The 19,342-nt window shown below is 38.9% G+C and overlaps 1 protein-coding gene across 4 annotated transcripts in view; it reads right to left on the reverse strand.

Annotated features, from left to right (window-relative positions):
* Positions 1-19,342, reverse strand: part of PBRM1 (polybromo 1) — an 87,781-nt gene that overhangs the window by 29,807 nt on the left and 38,632 nt on the right. For all 4 annotated transcript variants that reach the window (XM_054976174.1, XM_054976175.1, XM_054976176.1 and 1 more), the window contains exons 14-18: positions 15,199-15,296; positions 11,193-11,469; positions 9,456-9,561; positions 6,812-7,454; positions 2,239-2,450 (exon numbers count right to left, since the gene is read on the reverse strand). In XM_054976174.1, the coding sequence (XP_054832149.1) occupies positions 2,239-2,450; positions 6,812-7,454; positions 9,456-9,561; positions 11,193-11,469; positions 15,199-15,296 (1,336 nt within the window). The remainder of the gene's footprint in view (positions 1-2,238; positions 2,451-6,811; positions 7,455-9,455; positions 9,562-11,192; positions 11,470-15,198; positions 15,297-19,342) is intronic.

The following is a 19,342-nucleotide window of genomic DNA, read 5'->3' on the forward strand; positions in this document are numbered from 1 at the left end:
CCTGTCCTGCACCAACTGCACTGGCTTCCAGTTGAATTCCAAATCAGGTTCAAGGTGTTGGTTCTTACCTTTAAGGCTGTGAGCGGGTTGGGACTGGCATATCTTCGGGACTGCCTCTCCGTGTATGTTCCCCAGAGACCACTTCGATAGCAGATAAATGTTTACTAGTGGTCCCCAGCCCTAAGGAAGCCTGCCTCGCTTCAACCAGGGCCAGGGCCCATTCAGTCCTGGCCCCAGCCTGGTGGAATGCTTTGTCAATGGAGACCTGGGCCCAGCGGGACATATTATCGTTCCGCCGGGCCTGTAAGACAGAGCTGTTCCGCCAGGCATTCGGTGGTTGAAGGGGGCGGTTCCATGCCGGCCTCCCACCTTTGGGGTGGGGGTTTTCCCCACCATTGCACCTTAATGTATTTGGTTAATTTATTTTATTATTGCTTATTGTACGTTGATTTTAGAATTATTGTTTTCTTGTTTTTCTTGATTTTAACTGTTGTTCACCGCCCAGAGCCCCTGAGGATGGGCGGTTTATAAATTGAAATAATAATAATAATAATAATAATAATAATAATAATAATAATAATAACAATAATAATAACAATAATAATAATTTAACCTCTGTCCTTTATATTCCATTTTTTTGCATATGTAATCATTCTTATTTGGTTCAATGTGGGAAAGTCTTAAGACAATCAAGTATGAACTTGTGGCAGGAGGACAATAATATTTTGAATCAGAAATGCAGAGAGGGTATCTGGACATATGATGCACCCTACTAAAGAACAAAGGATGCCAATTTATAATTATGAAAGCTGATTCCTTGGCTAATTACTAAACTATATCCAACCACCACTTTGGAGGGAAAGATTAATGGATTACTCATACTTTTATTCTGCAAACTATGAATGATTTCGCTTTGTTCAATCAAACTGCTCTAGAAGATCTGGTAAGTATTTGAGTGGGATGTGGGGGAAATCAGCAGAAACTGCCCCCCTTTGCAATCTCTCACTCCTGTCATGAAAGAGCTTATACAAGAGGAGAGTGATTCCAGCTTCCTCATGCTGCCTTCTGTGCTGCTCCTAAAGATCTCTTAACCTTTTGGAGTAGCTGGGTGGGGTGAGGTTATAGGGGGGGAGAGATTAATTCTATAACTGCCTTCCGCTCATGGTTTGAAGGATGCAACCAAATAACTTTCAAGAGCACAGCCCAGTTAGCTAGAAAGAAGGATTTTAGTAGGTATTGTTATTGCTGTTGCCACACTTAAAATGTATTATTATTTTTAACTTTTAAGTTCTGGCTTCTTGTCAAAGATTGTGATGACCAGCAAGAGAGCAAAGAAAATCTTTTAACACACCTCTTTGGATCACACAACTGTACAAATCAGTCACACTGGTATCACAAAAAACTATGGCCATCTTCTTAAGCAATATTAGTAACACTAAACAAAGGTCAACATTTCTTCTTATTTCAGGAAATATTCAGAAAATATATGCCAAAGCAAAAATGATAATGTACAGTAGACATGGGCACAACCTGGGAAAAAAATGAACCACGTGATTTGTGGTTCGTTCAGTTTCACGGAACATGAACCACGAATTTTGCTGAACTTGAGCTGGCTTGTGAACGGGTTTGCGGTTCGAGGGAGCCCAGAACGGGCCCCTTCACGCTCACAGCCAAACTAAACAAGACTGTTCCAATGTCCAATACCCACCAAATTTGCAGGGGAGCGAGTCCTCACTGTCCTCTAAAGACCCCAAGTTTCAGAGAGATTAAACCCTGGGAAAGGCATGATCCACGCCCTTTCCTGTCATTTTCTCTTCACAGTAGTAAAAACTGGAGTGTCTGCTGGCAGCTACTTTGAGAGGATGGCCCTTTTCCTGGCTGGATGGGCCTGAATGGGAGCTCTCTAGTTGGCAGGGACAGCTGCCAATCAAGCGTGGAGGTCTCAGATTGGGGGCAACCCAAAGACTGCCACCGTTGCCTGGGCGATGGATTGAATGGCGCCAAAGTGTTTGGCTTCCCAAACTGGCAACGGAACAATAGGAAAAAGTAGTTTGTTTTGTAAAAACGCGGCCCTACGGAATGTGTGTTTCTTTGACTACGAACCAGCCGTTCCGTCCAGAATTTTGTTCCGTGGTTCGTTTCATACCCATCTCTAATGTAGCCATTTTAATCTAATCTAATTAAAGTTAATCTAAAGCAATAATCCAATGTACATCTTTTTTTTTTAATCTAAGTTACCTCTTTTCTCCTCTTCCCTTTTGAGTTTGTCCTCTTCCATTTCCTTTGGGAGTTTTTCCTTTTTTTCTTTTTCTACATCATTATGAAGATGTTTGGTAGTGTAGCTGAGAGCTGGTGATAATAAGATCTCCCCATTCTTGCAGAGTTCATCACGGATTTTGATAAAAAACTGTTGTAGTTCTACTGCATCCTCGAAAATCTCTGAATCAGTCCTTAAAGGAAAAGAACTCCTCAATGAACAGGCAACTAACAGCAGACTTCATCCACTTGTTCTGAAAATCTGAAATGTCACTGTTGTAATTAGTTTTGTCATGAATTACTGCAACCAAAGGAAGGGACAGAACTGGCATTACCTACAGAGTGAACTGACATTACTTACATTTTCTAAAAATAGAAGATGAACTCTTCTTTTTGGTCACAAGTTTTTTCCCAAAAGGATATGTGCACTCTAACCACAACTCTTTTTAAAACCCAATTCTATATGTTTGCAGTGAGTTCACTAAACCATTCAAAACACTTGTTCGCTAGTGCAGCAAGTCCTAGGCCTAGTTCACCACTTACTAAGCTGGCACATACACTTGCATGGTGGAGTGGGTGCATTCCCTTTTCAACATGATCACATCACATGTGACATGGGTATTCAGTGAAGGAGACTAATCTGCACTTTTTTCTCCAGGTTTGTGGCTACAGCCACACAAAGTCAGGCCAGTGCTTTCACACAAAGCGGTGATCACCAACCAACCAATAAAATGCAAAAACATGTCACCAAGAGATTTAGTAGTCCAAGAGCAACAGGAAAAGGAAGAATTCATCTAACTAATTAATTAAATATTTTCCTCAAGAAACCCAGAACCACTAAACATTTTGCTTGCTGCCTCTTTTAAGATGAGAAGGTGCTGCTCTATACTCTCCCTCGAACTGACAAAGTTGTGGAAAAAGTTGTCCCTTTCTCTCAGCATCTGGACCTCTTAGTGACTGGGTGTGAAGCAAGTCTGTGTTCTGCTTTCCCTTTAAGGGTTAATGGTTTAGTTTGTGAAAGCCATTAATCAAGTGCTCTGGCCTTATCAGCTCAAGGCTGAAAACTATTAGCTCTGTATGTAGTATTAAGGGGGAATACTAGGATGGGGTAACATAAGATTTGTTTGGATGGAGCAAAAAACTATAATTTCAGTACTGTTGTTGCAGTAATATAGATTAAAAGCACATTACAGCAAGTAATACTAAGCAGTACAAAGCAATACACTTGTATTCTGTGTGAACTTTTAAACTTTGCATGAACTGTGTGTTTTTTTCAGAATGTTAGGTAACCAAAACAGGAGTCCACCCCCCAAAGTAGCCATTTTCTCCAGGTGAACTGATTATGGACTAGAGACCAGTTGTAATTCCGGGAGATCTCCAGCCACTACCTGGAGGCTGGCAACCCTATCCACAGTATATCACCTAAAAGAAAGAAAAAAGCCAACCATCCAGGAACCACCATAGATAAGTTTGTGATAAAAACCAGCAGAGTAGAAAAAGAGTTAATTGATGAAATGTTGACCAGTTTGTTTATGAGACAAACTCTTCTTTCCATCTGATTGAAAACCTACACTTCATTAATATAGTTCAGTCACTGAGACCAGGATACAGTCCACCCAGCAGACCAGATGTTGCAGGGAAACTGCTGGATAAAGTGTATGACAGAGAAATGGAGCAACGTACAACAGCTCAAGAGGGTAAAATTGTTAACCCAAGTCTTGATGATTGGAGTGATGTCCACAATGTTCCTGTTGTATGTGCTTATATAACAACAGAAGAAGGGAATGTCTTCCTTGCAGAAACAACTGATACGCCAGGAAATGCACACACAGCAGAATACTTACAAGAAGTGGCAGCAAAAGCTATAACAACCTGTGAACAAAAATTCAAATGTCTAGTATGCATTTGGTCACGGACAACGCTGCAAATGTATCCAAGAGGAGAAGAAATTTAGAAGAGCAGGAAGAGAATACAAAGTTCATAACATATGGCTGCAGTGCTCATTTGCTGCACCTCCTAGCCAAAGATTTCAGTGTTCCAGAAATAAATACTAATGTCATTGAAATTGCTAAAAACTTCCATAACAATCATTTTACAGCAGCAGCTCTGAAAAGAATGGGTAGAACAAAGCTAACGCTCCCACAAGATGTTAGATGGAACTTTGTAATGAGCTGTTTTGAGCAGTATATCAAGACTGGCCTATTCTGATGACAGTTTGTGAACAAAATCGAGAGACAATAGATGGCACTGTCACGGCCAAAACCCTCAACACTGGGCTTAAGAGAAATGTTGAACATATGCTGAGCATTCTGAAACCCATTTCTGAAGCTTTAAACAAAATACAGAAAAATACTTGTTTTACTGCTGATGCTGTTGAAATTTGGAAGGAACTGAGTGAGCACTTAAAAACAAATATACAACAACAGAATTAAATTACAAGCATTCAAAAAACAAATGAGACAAGCACTGCCTCCAGCTCATTTTCTTACAAATATTATCAATATCCAGTACCAGGGTCAAACCTTAAGTGCTAAGGAAGACGAGTGAGCTATGGCATGGGTATCCAGTGGGCATCTGTAATGCCAACTATAATAAACTTCAGAGCTAAGGGGGAACCATTCAAGGAATATATGTTTGCTGCTGATGTTTTAATGAAAGTCACACCAGTGAACTAGTGGAAGTCACTTGGATTTAGAGACTGTTGAAGTAATGATTTCACTTTTAACAGCGGTAGCTTCTTCTGCAGGCATTGAAAGAATATTCTCTTCCTTTGGACTCATTCATTCTAAACTGAGAAATCGTTTGGGACCCGATAAAGCAGGAAAGCTTGTTTTTCTTTTCCAGATTATGAACAAACAAGAAGATGAAGATGAGGGAGCTACAGAGGACAATATTTTAAGTTTTTCATGTGTAAACGGGGCTGATAGTCTTAAGGTTTTTTTTAAAAAAAAGGTATTTTGTTTAACCACATCAGTTAACAAACATGGATGTTTAAGCAAATACAAGAATACATACGCTATAACATTATTGTTTTAGTTAAATAAAACTATTTAAATTGTTATTATTAAGGTAACAATTATTTTTCTTCCTCCAATGAAGTAAAGCAGAAAAGTTGTCAAAATATGAATGATTAACCTATTAAACTGGAGATAGCTAATTATGAAATTATTGCGAGGTGAACCATCTATGATGTGTTTCTAATAGTATAACCAAATCAGTAATTTTTTGATATGGCTTCGGCCGGAAAAGCAATAAACATATTATTATTATTAATTGTTTGATATAACTGTAAAATTAATCTGAAAAGTTATTCTAAAAATGAAACCTTCATCTGGTTGTAAATATTAAGATTATACCAGCGAGAATAAGTCGTTATGTAGAAAACCTTGGAGGATTTATACTGAGAGCGATATGCAACTATAGAATAAGCTACACTGAGGCTTGCTCTCAAATGTAAGTGGGCACCATTTGGAGACTGCATAGTCTTAAATAGTGTAAGTGAGCTTTGGGTTTTTTGGATCTGTAGGACTTCTGATATTTGTTGGCTGTGATTTGTCTTTGTATGTCCTAATAAACCTTGTAAATAGTTTTATTTTCAAAAAACCATACAGCCTGGTTACTTGTGCACTCACACCATGAGGGAAATTCACGGACCAATCTGTGTAGTTCCTTGGCACTGGGGGAGGGCAGAGATGTGCTTCCCAGCAAGGAATTTGGATCTCTAAACAACTATGCTTGCAGAACTGACAGGTAAGAGGTCCAGACCTTCAAGGGATTCCCAAGATGAGATAAGGTCTGTCTTTCACCTCCGTCCTCCTTAACAGTGATTACTGAACCTACCACTGGCTCTTAAAGGGAAGCCAATGATCCATTTGCCCCGCTGGAAATGCCACATGGAACTGTAATTTTCTCAATGCACTGTAAAAGTTGAAGAACTGTTTTCCCTATAAGCGTGACTAGCAGAAGATTAAAAGATTTCAGGCAAGCAGGGGTTTTGGTGTATTTTAAAGAACATATGTAAAAATTCTTCATGTGAAAGATGTTCTAATCAGTCACTTGCATCTAGAGCATCTGGAAATACAGAGCTGCATTCATTGCCACTATAGTCTAAAATTTCCATCTAATGCAATTGTTTCACTTTTCATCATAATCATTAGTGGACGTAAAACCTGATTAATCTGGTCACCAACTATGTAGTTTTTCACTGATTAAAACTTATTTATATGTTGCAAATTCTCAACTAAAATGTTTGGTATAGTCCCCCCCTCCTTGTAAATGGGGCAAATAGGGGCTTCAGGTCAGGGAAAAGGTCAAAAAGAAAGAGTTAAACCCCCCCTCCCCTCTGGCACCACAGTCCTGAATCAAACCAGGTCCTCCCTGTGACTGCTACTGACCAATAAAGAAAGTGGTGGGGATCTATTCATTATGTTTCAGAATATGAAATATTCTTTACAATAGTAACACTCCAGATGGTTTAAAAAGTAAACAAGTTTAAGATGCTCAGCTTAGCTTTTGTAAGGCAAATAAAATAGAGGCTGATAAAGGTTTTACTTACCTGTTCATCCTCCTTGCTCGCTCCAGCACTTCAAACATATGCTCTTGGAACAAGTCCAATCTCCTGTACCGGTTATTTTCTACATTCTTTCGTATGATATCAAAAGTCAGGGGTGCTTTAGTGGGGAAACTGGGATCAACAGCAGGAATTTCAGCTAAGGAGTCACTATAGCATCTGCCCTCATCATCTTGATGACTCATGACAGAGACAAAAAGATTATGTATAAGTTCTTGGATCAGCAATGTTACATTCGGAACATGAGAATCTTCATCACCTTCTATGTCTCTTCTGGTCTCAAGCAAAACTTTATGTAGAACCAAGGCATCTTTGTAAATCAAGGATTCTGGTTCATTGTAAGTGCAGGCATTGTTGAACATCATTACAAAATCTTCTACCATGGCATCGATGTCTTGGTACTTGTTGGCCATCATGTGGCTTCTGATCTTCTCCATATCAACTGGTTTCTTAATGGTCAGGTAGTAGTCAGGAAGCTCTGACCGTGATGGAAGTCGTAGAAAAATAGCACTGAGCCTTCTTCCTCTCTTATCTGTGTAGTTCTTCACAGCTTCATACACCTCATTAAGTTTCTGCTGCATTGGAGTCATGTATTTTGATTTTTTAGGGGATATACCAGTTTTTCTACCTAAATGGACAAGGAAGCAATAGATTTAAGAAGTTAGCGTTTTGCAAACTGTGTATCTGTTGTGACTTAATTTACTCAGGTACTAATATGAATATATGATGCAATGTGATGTTTGGTAAGGCCATTCCTATCACAGCCTCTCATATTTATATGTGCTTTCTCAGCATGTTATATAATTCAATACCTACGGAAATGGGACAAACTCATTGTAAAAATCAACCACAAAGTACATTGAATTTAAAAAGAAAATTTTTAAAAGAAAAAAGATTTTTAAAAATTTTTAAAAGGAAGATTCCTCATGTGAGAATTAAAACACACTCCTTAAAACATCATGTGTACTGGGGTTTTAACAAAGTAAATTATTCTTTTTGCACCTGCAAGCACACACACAGTGCACTGCATAGCCCACAGAAAAGAAGCCCTTGATGCACAGAGCTCTGTAGGCACACTGGAGCAACTAGATCATGTCCAAGAATTACAATGAAGACAGCATAAACATTAACAATTTTCACTTCCATTACTATGTTAAATCCCTTTTCTAATTTCAGCAAATTCAAAACAGGGTTATCAAGCTTAACAACTTATGCCATTACTGGCTTATAACTCTTGCACTGCATACCTTTCCTCCTCTGTGGCTTCTGTATTTATCACTTATCAGTATGATTTCTAACTACTATGAGAGGAGTTTTTCTTCCTGTTGCATCCCCCCCACCCCCGAATAGTTCCTCAGGACAGGATGTGGTACAAGGGGATAAAGGGGGACATTGGTGAAAATGAAGGATCATCTCCTTGCACCTTTGGATGCAAGCCACTGTCGTTAACTATGTTATACTCAGCAATACACAAAACGTCACTTTCTTTTTTCTTTGAAAATCTCCCAATTAAAGCTGAGATGCTGAAAGGATATAAACACAAGATGTTTGCAAAGAATAAATAATTGCACTACTGAAACAATCACCGTAAGGTTCTGTAGATCTTTGTACAGGTATAGTTTACTAGACACAATCAAAAAATAACTTGATAATTCTGGAGAATGCTATAGCTTTCTAGGTAGGCAGTCACATCGGGTTGGATCCAGTAAGCTGTGGGTGCAACAACTATGGATCTTTCCCTTGTTTTGCTCCCTCTGCCAGTCATTTCCAGTTCTGTGAAAGCTGATTCCCAGGGCAGCAAGGTCAAATAGCCCCGTGGATCAGCAGCTGTACTGAGGCAAAGTCACCCTCTCCTATTTTTGCTGTCAGAGAAGACAGAACAATCTGCCCCTCTCTTCTTAGTGCAGCCTGCCCCTGATCTGTGGGGCTATTGTGGGTCCACGTGGGAATGAACTTTTCTGAAGTCAGAACCACTGCTGGGGAAAGAGAACAAGAGAAAGATCCACATCAGGTGTGGGGGGTGCAACAGGAAGGAAAACCCCTCTCATGGTAGTTAGAAAACATACTGATATAGAAGACCCAGAGGGGAAAAGATGTGCATCTGTGCCTTCCGCTGACAGGTGGCAAGATCCAACCCATGTTAAGCACCACTGCTTTGCTAGTCTTCAGGTCATTTAAAAAGCTGAGTATTTCTAATATGCTTTCTGCTTAAGTGTAAGAAATCTTGAGATCCTCCATCTCCAACTCAGTTACTTTGTTCCAACTTAGAAACTGGGAATGAGACAAAATAAAGCAGTTAAGTTGTAAAAGATCTGTGAAGGAGGTCATAATAGAAAACATATTATATCTTCTCCCTGCCCTTTTCCCTTAACCTATCAATACTTTAGCTACTACCATTTTTCATGTTCTAGAAGCCTACTCCATTGGTTTCACTGAAAGCTGCTCAGTATAATGTTTGGTATTCAAGAAGACTCCTTTCATCAGAAATGCTGCATAATACAGATGTCCTTTGTTCAGGACCTTTCCTCTAAACAATGATGCAAACTACTCAATAAGACTGCCATTTATTTACCATTTTTAATTTCAAATCAGCATATATGAGCCGTGGAATTTCACAAGAGTTCCTTACTTAATTTCAATTTGGGGGAAGCAACCTCCTCGTCTTCAATCAGAGGTCCCAGCTCTTTTCTTTTATCTTTAAGAATTTTCTCCAGGATATGAGCATCATTGTATACCTATTCATCATCAAAATGTTAAAAAAAAACATTAGAGTTTACTTTTATTCTAAGGAAGAATTAAGAGTTCCTTTTGTAACTCTACTAGCTTGACCCAGCACAAACAGGAAGTATGGGCTTCCTTGTTCATATTAATGAATAGAGAACCTCTATGCCATGAGAAGGAAGAACAGACTTTGCCCTTGAACAGGAAGGGGTGCCACAGGACACAGGAGCTCCTCTATGAACCTTTGGATCAGGATTCAGAAATCTAGGAACTTTTACTCATATTGGAGTGCAGCAACGGGCAGCCTAAAGGCATAATCCAAATCCCCAAATGGAAGACATTTCATTCTCCGCGTGTATTACGTTGAAATGGCTTTAGGAACAACAAGAACATGCCCACCGAAGCTCTTTCACATGGTGAAGGAGCAAAGTGGGGAGTTGATAATTTTCACTCCTGCTACATTCCCTTACCCTGCACTGAATCCTGCTCCAAAAGGTCCTCCAACATCATGGAGATGTTTTGGGGGGTCTCACAAAGGGCTGGGAAGGAAAGGTGGGAGAAGCAGAAACACCTTGATATGCACATAGTATTTCATATGCAACCTATTGGAACCTGGCCATGAGGCCAAAATGTTCTTTTTTTATCCATCAGCTTCACTTGACTTCTGCTTCCCATGCAGCCAGCATTAATCAAAAATAATGATGCAAATAATCCTTAATAATGGACTACGCCAAATACAGCTAGAAAAAAAACCCTCTTCACATTTTTCAGCAATGGCCAGGGCATATCTAAATATTTTAGTCCCAAGTATTACCTGCAAAATTAGTACAAATCATGGCTTTCTGACAATGCAGACTTTCTCACAAGTACATCTGTCAGGAAAGGAACCAACAATATAGTGCATTTAAACAGAAATTCCAGACTATTCTACCCAATAGCTGAAAAAATGACTTCACAAAATATAGGTAGCTTAGGAGCTCATTGCAGTGAATGCAAGGATATCTCCAGGAAATAACCATAGAACATTCCGAGATAGCTATTTCTCACATGCTAAAATGTGATATCCGTCCTTTTCAGTGAAACTAAGGGCCTAGTACTGCTAGTTACAATATAAAATGTTAAGTTATTAGTTTCTTTGTGCTGCATTCTTACAACAGCAACTTGGCAAACTAACCACAAAAACTCTGCAATCCACTATATAAGATGAAGACTGCATTTTTAATAAAATACGTAATTTGATAGAGCATAGATCTGTAGTAAAACTGGCATGGTTCAGGAGGATGCTTTCATAAAGGGATAAGAGCTGTAATTTACAGCACTGTTTACTGTATGAATTTCTTGTTTTCTAATTTCTGTCATCCAGTTCTTGCATTTTTTCTTATACTGTTTCTATTGCATTGTTTTATAACTCTGTAATTCAATGTTATTACAATCTCTTATACTGTATGTCTTATACTGTTCCAATTGCATTCCTGAATTGTAGAACTTGTGAGACAGGTAGACTACAAATAAAGTAAAAAAAATAAACAAATTCATATATACCAGTATACCAACCAGTATATATACCACCTGTTAATGTATACCAACTGCCATAAAGGAATGGCACTGGCTCCCTCTTTAGATACAGACTTTCCAAAAGATATACCTGAGAACCTTCTTCATTATAATGCCTTGCATTTCGGAACATTAATCTCATATCTTCTATCATTCCCTCCTCCCCTGAGTACTTGTCACTGCGGATGTTATGTTCTATTATCTTCAAATCCATCGGTTCCAAGATGATTTTGTAGTAATCTGGATAGTCTTTTTTGGAAGGTTTCACCATAAACAGCTCACACAGTCTTCGGCCAGTTCCTGGCTCTCGTGCATCAAGGACAACGTTGTATAAAATTTTCATTCGCTGTTTCTTTATATTCTTTTTGCTGTTAGGATTGAAGAGTAATAATTACTCATACAACAAGAATACTATGTAGTAAATGTGACTCTTCAATTATACATCAATTTTGATGTTTGTATGTCTTGACAAACAAAAAATAGCACTGAGAAGATGTATAATGTAACCCGTTTAAGAGGCCATCCTGTTCAGAGATGGTTTTGATACCTCTTTTCCATTATAATGGCTAGTATAAAAAGCAAACAAACAGATAAGCTGATAAACTGACACAATGGTAGTGAAAGTACTATGTTTCATGAAAAAAAAGCCTTTTCTAATTTTAAGACAACAGGTCCTCACATTTAAAACTTTTTTCAACCAAGCAAGTGAAGAATTTCTTAGCCCTATTACCCTACAGCTGCAAACCCATTTTTTGTTTTACAGCTTGGGTATCCAGATCTCAAGTAGATAGCAGGTGCTGTGGGCCAAGAAATCATCTCCACATGTTATTCATCAACATGTGAAAAATGGCTCTATTTTCTCATCTATGTTTACTCACTGGATTGTCTATTATTATGGCTTGCCACGTTCTAGAGTTGAACCTTGGAAGTCAGAACAGGAACTGAAGTTTCTCAATTAAAAACATGGAGGGAAAAGCATTAGAAACCTGCCTTTCTGCAGGTTCTTCTGTTTGCACATGGGTGGGGAATAATTTCTGACAATTCTCCCTTCCTCCTGTATCTCCTCTCCATACACAGCATTCCTGGGGGTGGCTTTTTGGGACAGAGGCATAGGAGACTGCAATGTGAATGAGAAGATGAATAAAAGCCAATATCTGGATGCAACTAATTTTTCATTTTAATAATACTTTTTTATAAACCTAAAAGAAAGTATCCCCTTCTTGGATACACACCTTAATGCAGTGAGGGGGTTTGAGTATGTCAGTGAAGCTGAGAGCAACACCGCCAGCAGCACAGGCCTGGTCAAGAGTCTAAATTTCTGGAAGAGTCACTCAAGGCGGAATGGTCAAAGCTGAGATAGCAGACTAAGATGCATCCACCCCCTTCAAGATTCAATGGTCACATCAGCAGAAGAGAAATGAATGTTCCAATGGTGATGGAAGTGGAAGAATCCTTGAAGGCTAGCTACTGGGCAGCAGCAGTAGTGGAAGGTGACACTGGCAGAGGATCTCTCACAGACAACGGCAGTGTCACTTCAACTAACCCTGGTTAGTACTGTGAAGCAGAAGAAGGCAATGGTAAACCACTTCTGCTAATCTCTTACCTTGAAAACCCTATGACGAGACAGTCCAAAATGAAAACAGATATAATGCTAGAAGATAGGACCCCCAGGTCAGATGGCACTCAATTGGGATGGCTACTGGGGAAGAGCCGAGGACAAGTACGAATAGCACTATTCTTAATGATGGGACTGGATTAAAGCAGAAAGGACGTCCAGTTGCGGATGTGAATAGATGCAAAAGGAACGTCCAAAGCAGTGCGACACACATAATAGGAACATGGAACGTGAGAAGTATGAAAACAAGTAAGCTAGACATTGTAAAACAAGAAATGGAACGTTTAAACATTGCAGTCCTGGGTGTGAGTGAACTAATGTGGACCGACTCAGGACATTTCCAGTCAGAAAATCACACAGTGTTTTACTGTGGAAATGAACTCAAAAGAAATGGTGTTGCTCTAATAGTGAGGTGAGACATAGGACAAGCAGTCAAGAGCTACAACGCAAAGTCTAACCGAGTAATATCAATCAGACTTCAGGGAAAGCCTGTTCACATAACCATCATTCAAGTTTATGCTCCAACTACGGCTGCTGAAGAGGAAGAAATAGAAAACTTTTATGCAAGTGTCCAAGAAGAAATTGACCACACACCTAAACAAGATATGCTGATAATCATAGGCGACTGGAATGCAAAAGTAGGCGATAAAGCAGAATCAAACATAGTTGGAAAATTTGGATTAGGATCACGAAATGAAGCAGGAGAGCGGCTCACAGAATTTTGTGAAGCCAACAACCTGTTCATTGCTAATACATGTTTCAGGCAACCAAAAAGACGATTGTATATGCGGAAATCACCAGGTGACCAATACAGGAACCAAACAGATTACATAATTGGAAGCAATAGATGGAGAAGCTCTATTCTCTCAGCTAAAACAAGACCAGGAGCTAATTGCGATACAGATCATGAGTTGTTAATATCAAAAATTAGAATAAAGCTGAAGAGAAACACTAAACGAATCATAGTGCCAAAATACAATCTAAAATGACAAGACTAAAGCTATCGTACTTTGGTCACATTATGAGAAGACAAGATTCTCTGGAAAAGTCAATAATGCTAGGAAAAGTGGAAGGCAGCAGGAAAAGCGGAAGACCTAAAACGAGGTGGCTTGACTCAATAAAAGAAGCCACATCCTCCAGTTTGCAGGATCTGAGTAGGTCTGTTAGCGATAGAACGTTTTGGAGGTCTTTCATTCATAGGGTCGCCATAGATCGGAAATGACTTGATGGCACATAATACACACAAAAGAAAGGATCTCATGATGGGGTGACAAGAGCATACTGGTTAAGCTGCATTACTAGTCATAACCACATCTTTGTCAATAGCGACATAAGTTCATTAAAAAATGAAACAAACAAAAAAATATTCATAGACAGCCCACAAAGATATGAAAGAAGCTAATATGTGATCTAGGGTGGGGGAGTTATTTACTGCACCATATGAAAGTTAGCAACACACATTGCTGCTATTTAAAAGGCAAAATTTAAAAATTATCACAATAGATGTACAGCCAGGAAGTATGTGGAAAGGAAAGTTGCTTCCCCCTCGCCCTCATCAACCAGGACAAACATCTTGTTTATCAGTACGTAATATAGTTATTTTAACTTCTAGGATTACTAGTACATGTGAGACACTTTAACAAAAGGGCTATGTTTTTTCAAATATATTTCAACTCCAATGTTGGTAACTTTTGACTTTAATAATGACTTTACAACATTCTAAGTCTGATGAAATTTTTTTTTTAATTCCAAATATTTTTCAAACTCCAATGTGTTCAAAGGGATAAGGGAAATATATCTTGTTCCCTAAAATACTTATAATTTCAAACTTTTAAAAACCCTTTAAAACATATTTATTATATTTGGTAGCTCAAAACACTAAGTATTGTTGCTGGTAATGAAAACAAAGAAAACCCTTTTGAATTGTTATTAACCAATCACAGCCAATAAAGCCATATTTATTAACAATGATAACAATGTATCAATTGTTATTAAATAATCATGGCCAATAAAGCCATATTTAGCTGCCTGTATGAGAAAATAGCCAGTATTTTAAACTGAAAAAATGTATCAATTAAACATATCAAATTTTATACTATGTTAACCAGAGAGTGATTATTTTTGCCACGGTGTTGGAAACAGATAGAGTTTATATCTGGCTTAAAATGATTGAAAATTAAATGAAATAACTGCAGCAGCCTTAATGGCCCAGGCTAGCCTAAAATCATCAGAGCTTGAAAGCAGGATTGGCCATGGTTAGTACTTGGGTGGGAATACCAAGGATGATTAGGGTTTCTGTATCAGGGAAAGCAATGGCAAACCACCTCTGCCCATCTCTTGCCTTGAAAACCCCATGAAGGGTCACCATGAGTCAGCTGCTACTTGAGGGCACTTTATTATTATTATTTAAAATGAAATAATTACTTACATATTATTATTAGAAGCAGCAGCAAGACAGACATGACAGTATGCAAGTACATACCTTTTTCTTTTTGAACTTCCAGCATCAGATGTGGCAGAAGAGATCATACTGTCCCCATCCTCAATTTCATCTCTTCTAGCTAGCTCCTTCTTCTTTGCCTGAAAGAACACAAGTCTCTGGAATCAGATTCACTCTGCCAAACGTCCACAGAATACATGAATATTAAACAGCTGCACAGATCACATTTACTTTGAACACAAATATAGTAGTACCATCCATCTACAGCAAATAATATTTTAAAGATTTTCAGTACCTAGTTACCCAAGAAAAAGAAAATTATATTAAAATATTGACATGAAATATCTAAATCTTGTCTATTTTACTTTGGAATAGCAAACTTATTTAAAACGTTACTTATAAACCTCTAAGCAAAACATATTTTGTTTGCTTTCTGTTACTGCTTGCATATTTAATTTCAATTTTATTTGCACATCTTCAAGCCTGATGCATAATTTCTCCTCATTAATGGTGATTTTATTATTCACAATAAGGGAAACAGAATTAGTTGAGCGCAATTCATCCCACATCCAGCCTCTAAATCTGTATTCCCAATTTAGGGCTGCTGAAAGTTTTAACTGAAAGGATTATCTTGTAGGACAATGTTCCAAGTTAAAATTTGATATTTGGCAAAAAATTACCAAATTTTACTTACTTTAGTAAAATTCGGTATTACCGAACTTAAAAGGGCCTACCAAATCAGATTTGGTAATACCAAATTTAATTTACCAAATTATTTGGCAAAATTCGGTAAATTTCAGAAATCATCGTTGGGCTGTTCCTTGCTGTTCTGTTGCTAAGGAACAGCAAAGAAACATTGTTACCCGCCTTTTTTTACCAGATGAGAGGGAAAGAGTGAGGCAGAGGCAGAAGGGAGGGGGAAGGAGAAAGAGAAAGGAGAGTGAATGGTCAGTCCTTGTGGGAACTCTCCTCTGGCCAATCGGATTCTCAAGAAGGAGAGTACCTTTTATAAACTACTGCAAGGAGTTAAATTAAAAGGCTTGCCTCAGAGCAGCCTCCATTTTGCTCTGGCCTGGAGATTAAGAGACAGTCTGCCTGCTTGTTGCTGCTGGCTCTTTCTGTGTGGTCTGGGATTCTGGCCTGCTTTGGATTGCGACTGGATACTGACCTGGAGTGAGTAGATTCCTGGCTGCTGCTATCTGTGCTGAGACTTGCTGCAACAAGGAAGGGGAAAAAAAGGGGGTGTGGGGGAAAGTCCCCACAAACTCAACCCAAACAAGCAGGGGAACAAAATAGAGGGGTTAAGTAACAACCTAAACACGTATATTAGAAAATATTTATTATAAATGTGCACAAATGTCGATTAAAAACAAGTTTAAAACATTAGGCCTAAATGGCAGGCTACATGTATATGCTAAAACGGTACAGTGCAATGACCAACACAAATAGACCAAGGTGCAGAAAAAAAAAGTGGTGCTGGATGTGGTGGCTCTGTGCCTAAAAAAACTTTTCAAAATTCATCAAACACTAGGACGTTTGTAATTAATTCTTTCAGCAACTGCAATTCCAAGGGAGTTATCTGTTATTCAGTGTCCCTGTATCTTAAATGTATGTAGGTATGACTAATAGACCTGTTAAAGTTCGTATTTGTGAGCATAAGAGCTGTATTAGATTAAAGAAACAGAATGCTCCACTTGTTAACCACTATCTCACTGCCGGCCACACTGAGAAGCAGCTGCAATTTGGGGTTGTGGAAATTATACAGAACACATCTTTAGGCTCTCACAAACTCCTGCAGAAAAAAGAAGTATTTTGGATTTACAACCTCCAGAGGTTGATGCCTTGGGGTCTTAATGAAGAAGTGGACTGGACTTACTGTGTCTGAGATGGATTTGACTTGATTTGGACAATGGCCCTAAGTGAATATGTGCTGTGTCTCTGCCACGTCAGTGTTCTCTTTCTTCCCCCCTCCTTTGAGAGCACATCTTATCACATGGGAGACATTGCATCACCCTTCTACTTTTTCATATAGCTGAACTTTTTTAGGTTAAAGTGCCATTCTATCTTTACTGTAGATTGATGTAACACACCCTTATACATTGGAAACCAAGCCTCAGGTTGGTTTGTGATTGGGTTTTGAGAACCTGGGGAGATAATTAAGAGCTTGTTATGGAATAAGTATCTAATTTGGTACATTTTTCTATAGAGTACATCAATAAATGAAGAGCATTGTGTGAATGCAGTTCTGGGTCTACTGCAATAATTGTATTTTGTCACACAATACTAGAGGTAAATTTTGATTTAGTATTTTACCTAAAATAATTCTAGCACTTAATCATAGACTATATTATATTTTTAAAAATTTCTCCTCCCCCCTTCTTCTTTTGTTACAGCTCTAGATAAAACACCGGGAGCATTTCATGATTGGTTTCTATATGTGTGGGTGTGTTTGATTATAAATTGTTTACAATTGACCACTGAGGAAGGCCTTAGGGCCAAAACGCTTTTGTTTTTTACTGTACCTTGGTCTATTTGTGTTGGTCATTGCACTGTACCATCATCTGTACCTTGAGATGTTTTAGCAAGTTTTAGCATATACATATAGCCTGCCATTTAGGCCTCACATTTTAAACTTGTTTTTAATCTACATTTGTGCACATTCATAATAAATATTTTCTAATATATATTTTTAGGTTGTTACTTAACCCCTCTATTTTGTTCCCCTGAGACTTGCTGCACCTGGAGGACTTTTGCTGACTGCTGCTGCCTGGTTTGAGAGTCATTAGACTCACTGGGTTTTTTCCCCTCCTTAAGGGGAGGGGGTTGGCCTGGAGTCTGGGAAGGATAGGGTTGGGGGGAAAGGGAAAAGGATTTTAGTTTGCATTTTAAGAAGTGCTTTTTTGCTCTGTGTGTGTGTGTGTGTGTTGGGGGGCTTTGGTTGAGCTTTTGTGGGGGGCTTTGATTTCTGGCTTTATATTTACTGTTCATTTTCCTGCTTGAACTTCAGGAGGGTTCTTTTATCCTGTTGTGGGTAATTTGGTTTATTTGCTGTGTGTAGGTTGCTTTTTTAGGGTTTTTGTGTGTGGGGAGGTGCTTTGGTTTGGCTTTTACTTATTATAGTTAGTGTTTATTTTACTGTTCTGTTTTATCCTGTTATCAGCGTATTTTGTTTCCTGTTTTATATATGCTTATTAGATTCATTTGTTCCTCGGGGGGGGGGGGGGTCCTGTATTTTCTCCTGTTGTGGGTGTTTTGTGCTATAACTTTTTGCTGGTTCTTTGCGGGGGGGGGCTGTTTTCCCCTATTGTTGGGGCTGCTCTTTCTTTATAGTAGTTTGGTGGGTGTTTCTGTTTTCTGTTGACATAGAGGTTTGGCTTCTTGTTCACTGCAGATTTTTGTAGGCTGGTTGTTGTTCTTCTAGAGGTGTTTGCCTGTAGGGGTACGGTTTGGTTTACTTTTACCTAGTGGTGATTGGGTGTATTTTGGGTGTGAGAACTTTTAAAAAGTGTTTTTAAGATAGGCTAGTTGTAGGTCTTGTAAAGCGAAACTTAATTGGCAGCTTTAAGGGACTGGAGAGATTTCCCGCCTTTTAATAGGTTTCTGTGGGAATTAAGAAGAGTTCAGGTTCTAGTCAAATTCAATAGATAAACAGGCCACCCATTAGTGATATTTAACTAGGTCTTCCCTGCCCACCTTTGGTTCCTTTGGAGCCAGACCAGGCACATTAGAAGTAGTTTTTTGTCATAGGCTTACCTGTAGATTGGAGTTCATCATTCCTGAAGAGAAAATAAGCTGCTTATTAGTGTAGTGCCACCACATATCTAAATAGGGCATTTTAAAAAGTGATTTGTGTGTCCATCTCTAGGTTTAGACCCACAAAAAGCAAGCTTTTTTAGAGTAGTAGGTAGGTTTTAAAACAAACTCCCATTTGGGGCTAGGTACTTTGGGCGGGTGGGCCTGTTTAATAAGATTAGTTACTAGTTAGCGTACATTACAGGGGACAGAAAAATGAGTGACAGGAGACCAGAGAGAGGCCCTGGGGGAAAGGAGAGGGATAATACCAGAGGGAAGGAGGGGACAGCAGCAGCTGCCATTCAGCAGCCTGGCTTCTGGTGACAGCAAGAGGGTTTGCAAGGCCCTGTTTACTGAGGCAGCTGCAGAAACACTGCCTCCACCACAGGTGCCT

Source organism: Eublepharis macularius, chromosome 4 (genome assembly GCF_028583425.1).
Source record: "Eublepharis macularius isolate TG4126 chromosome 4, MPM_Emac_v1.0, whole genome shotgun sequence".
Taxonomy (NCBI): domain Eukaryota; kingdom Metazoa; phylum Chordata; class Lepidosauria; order Squamata; family Eublepharidae; genus Eublepharis; species Eublepharis macularius.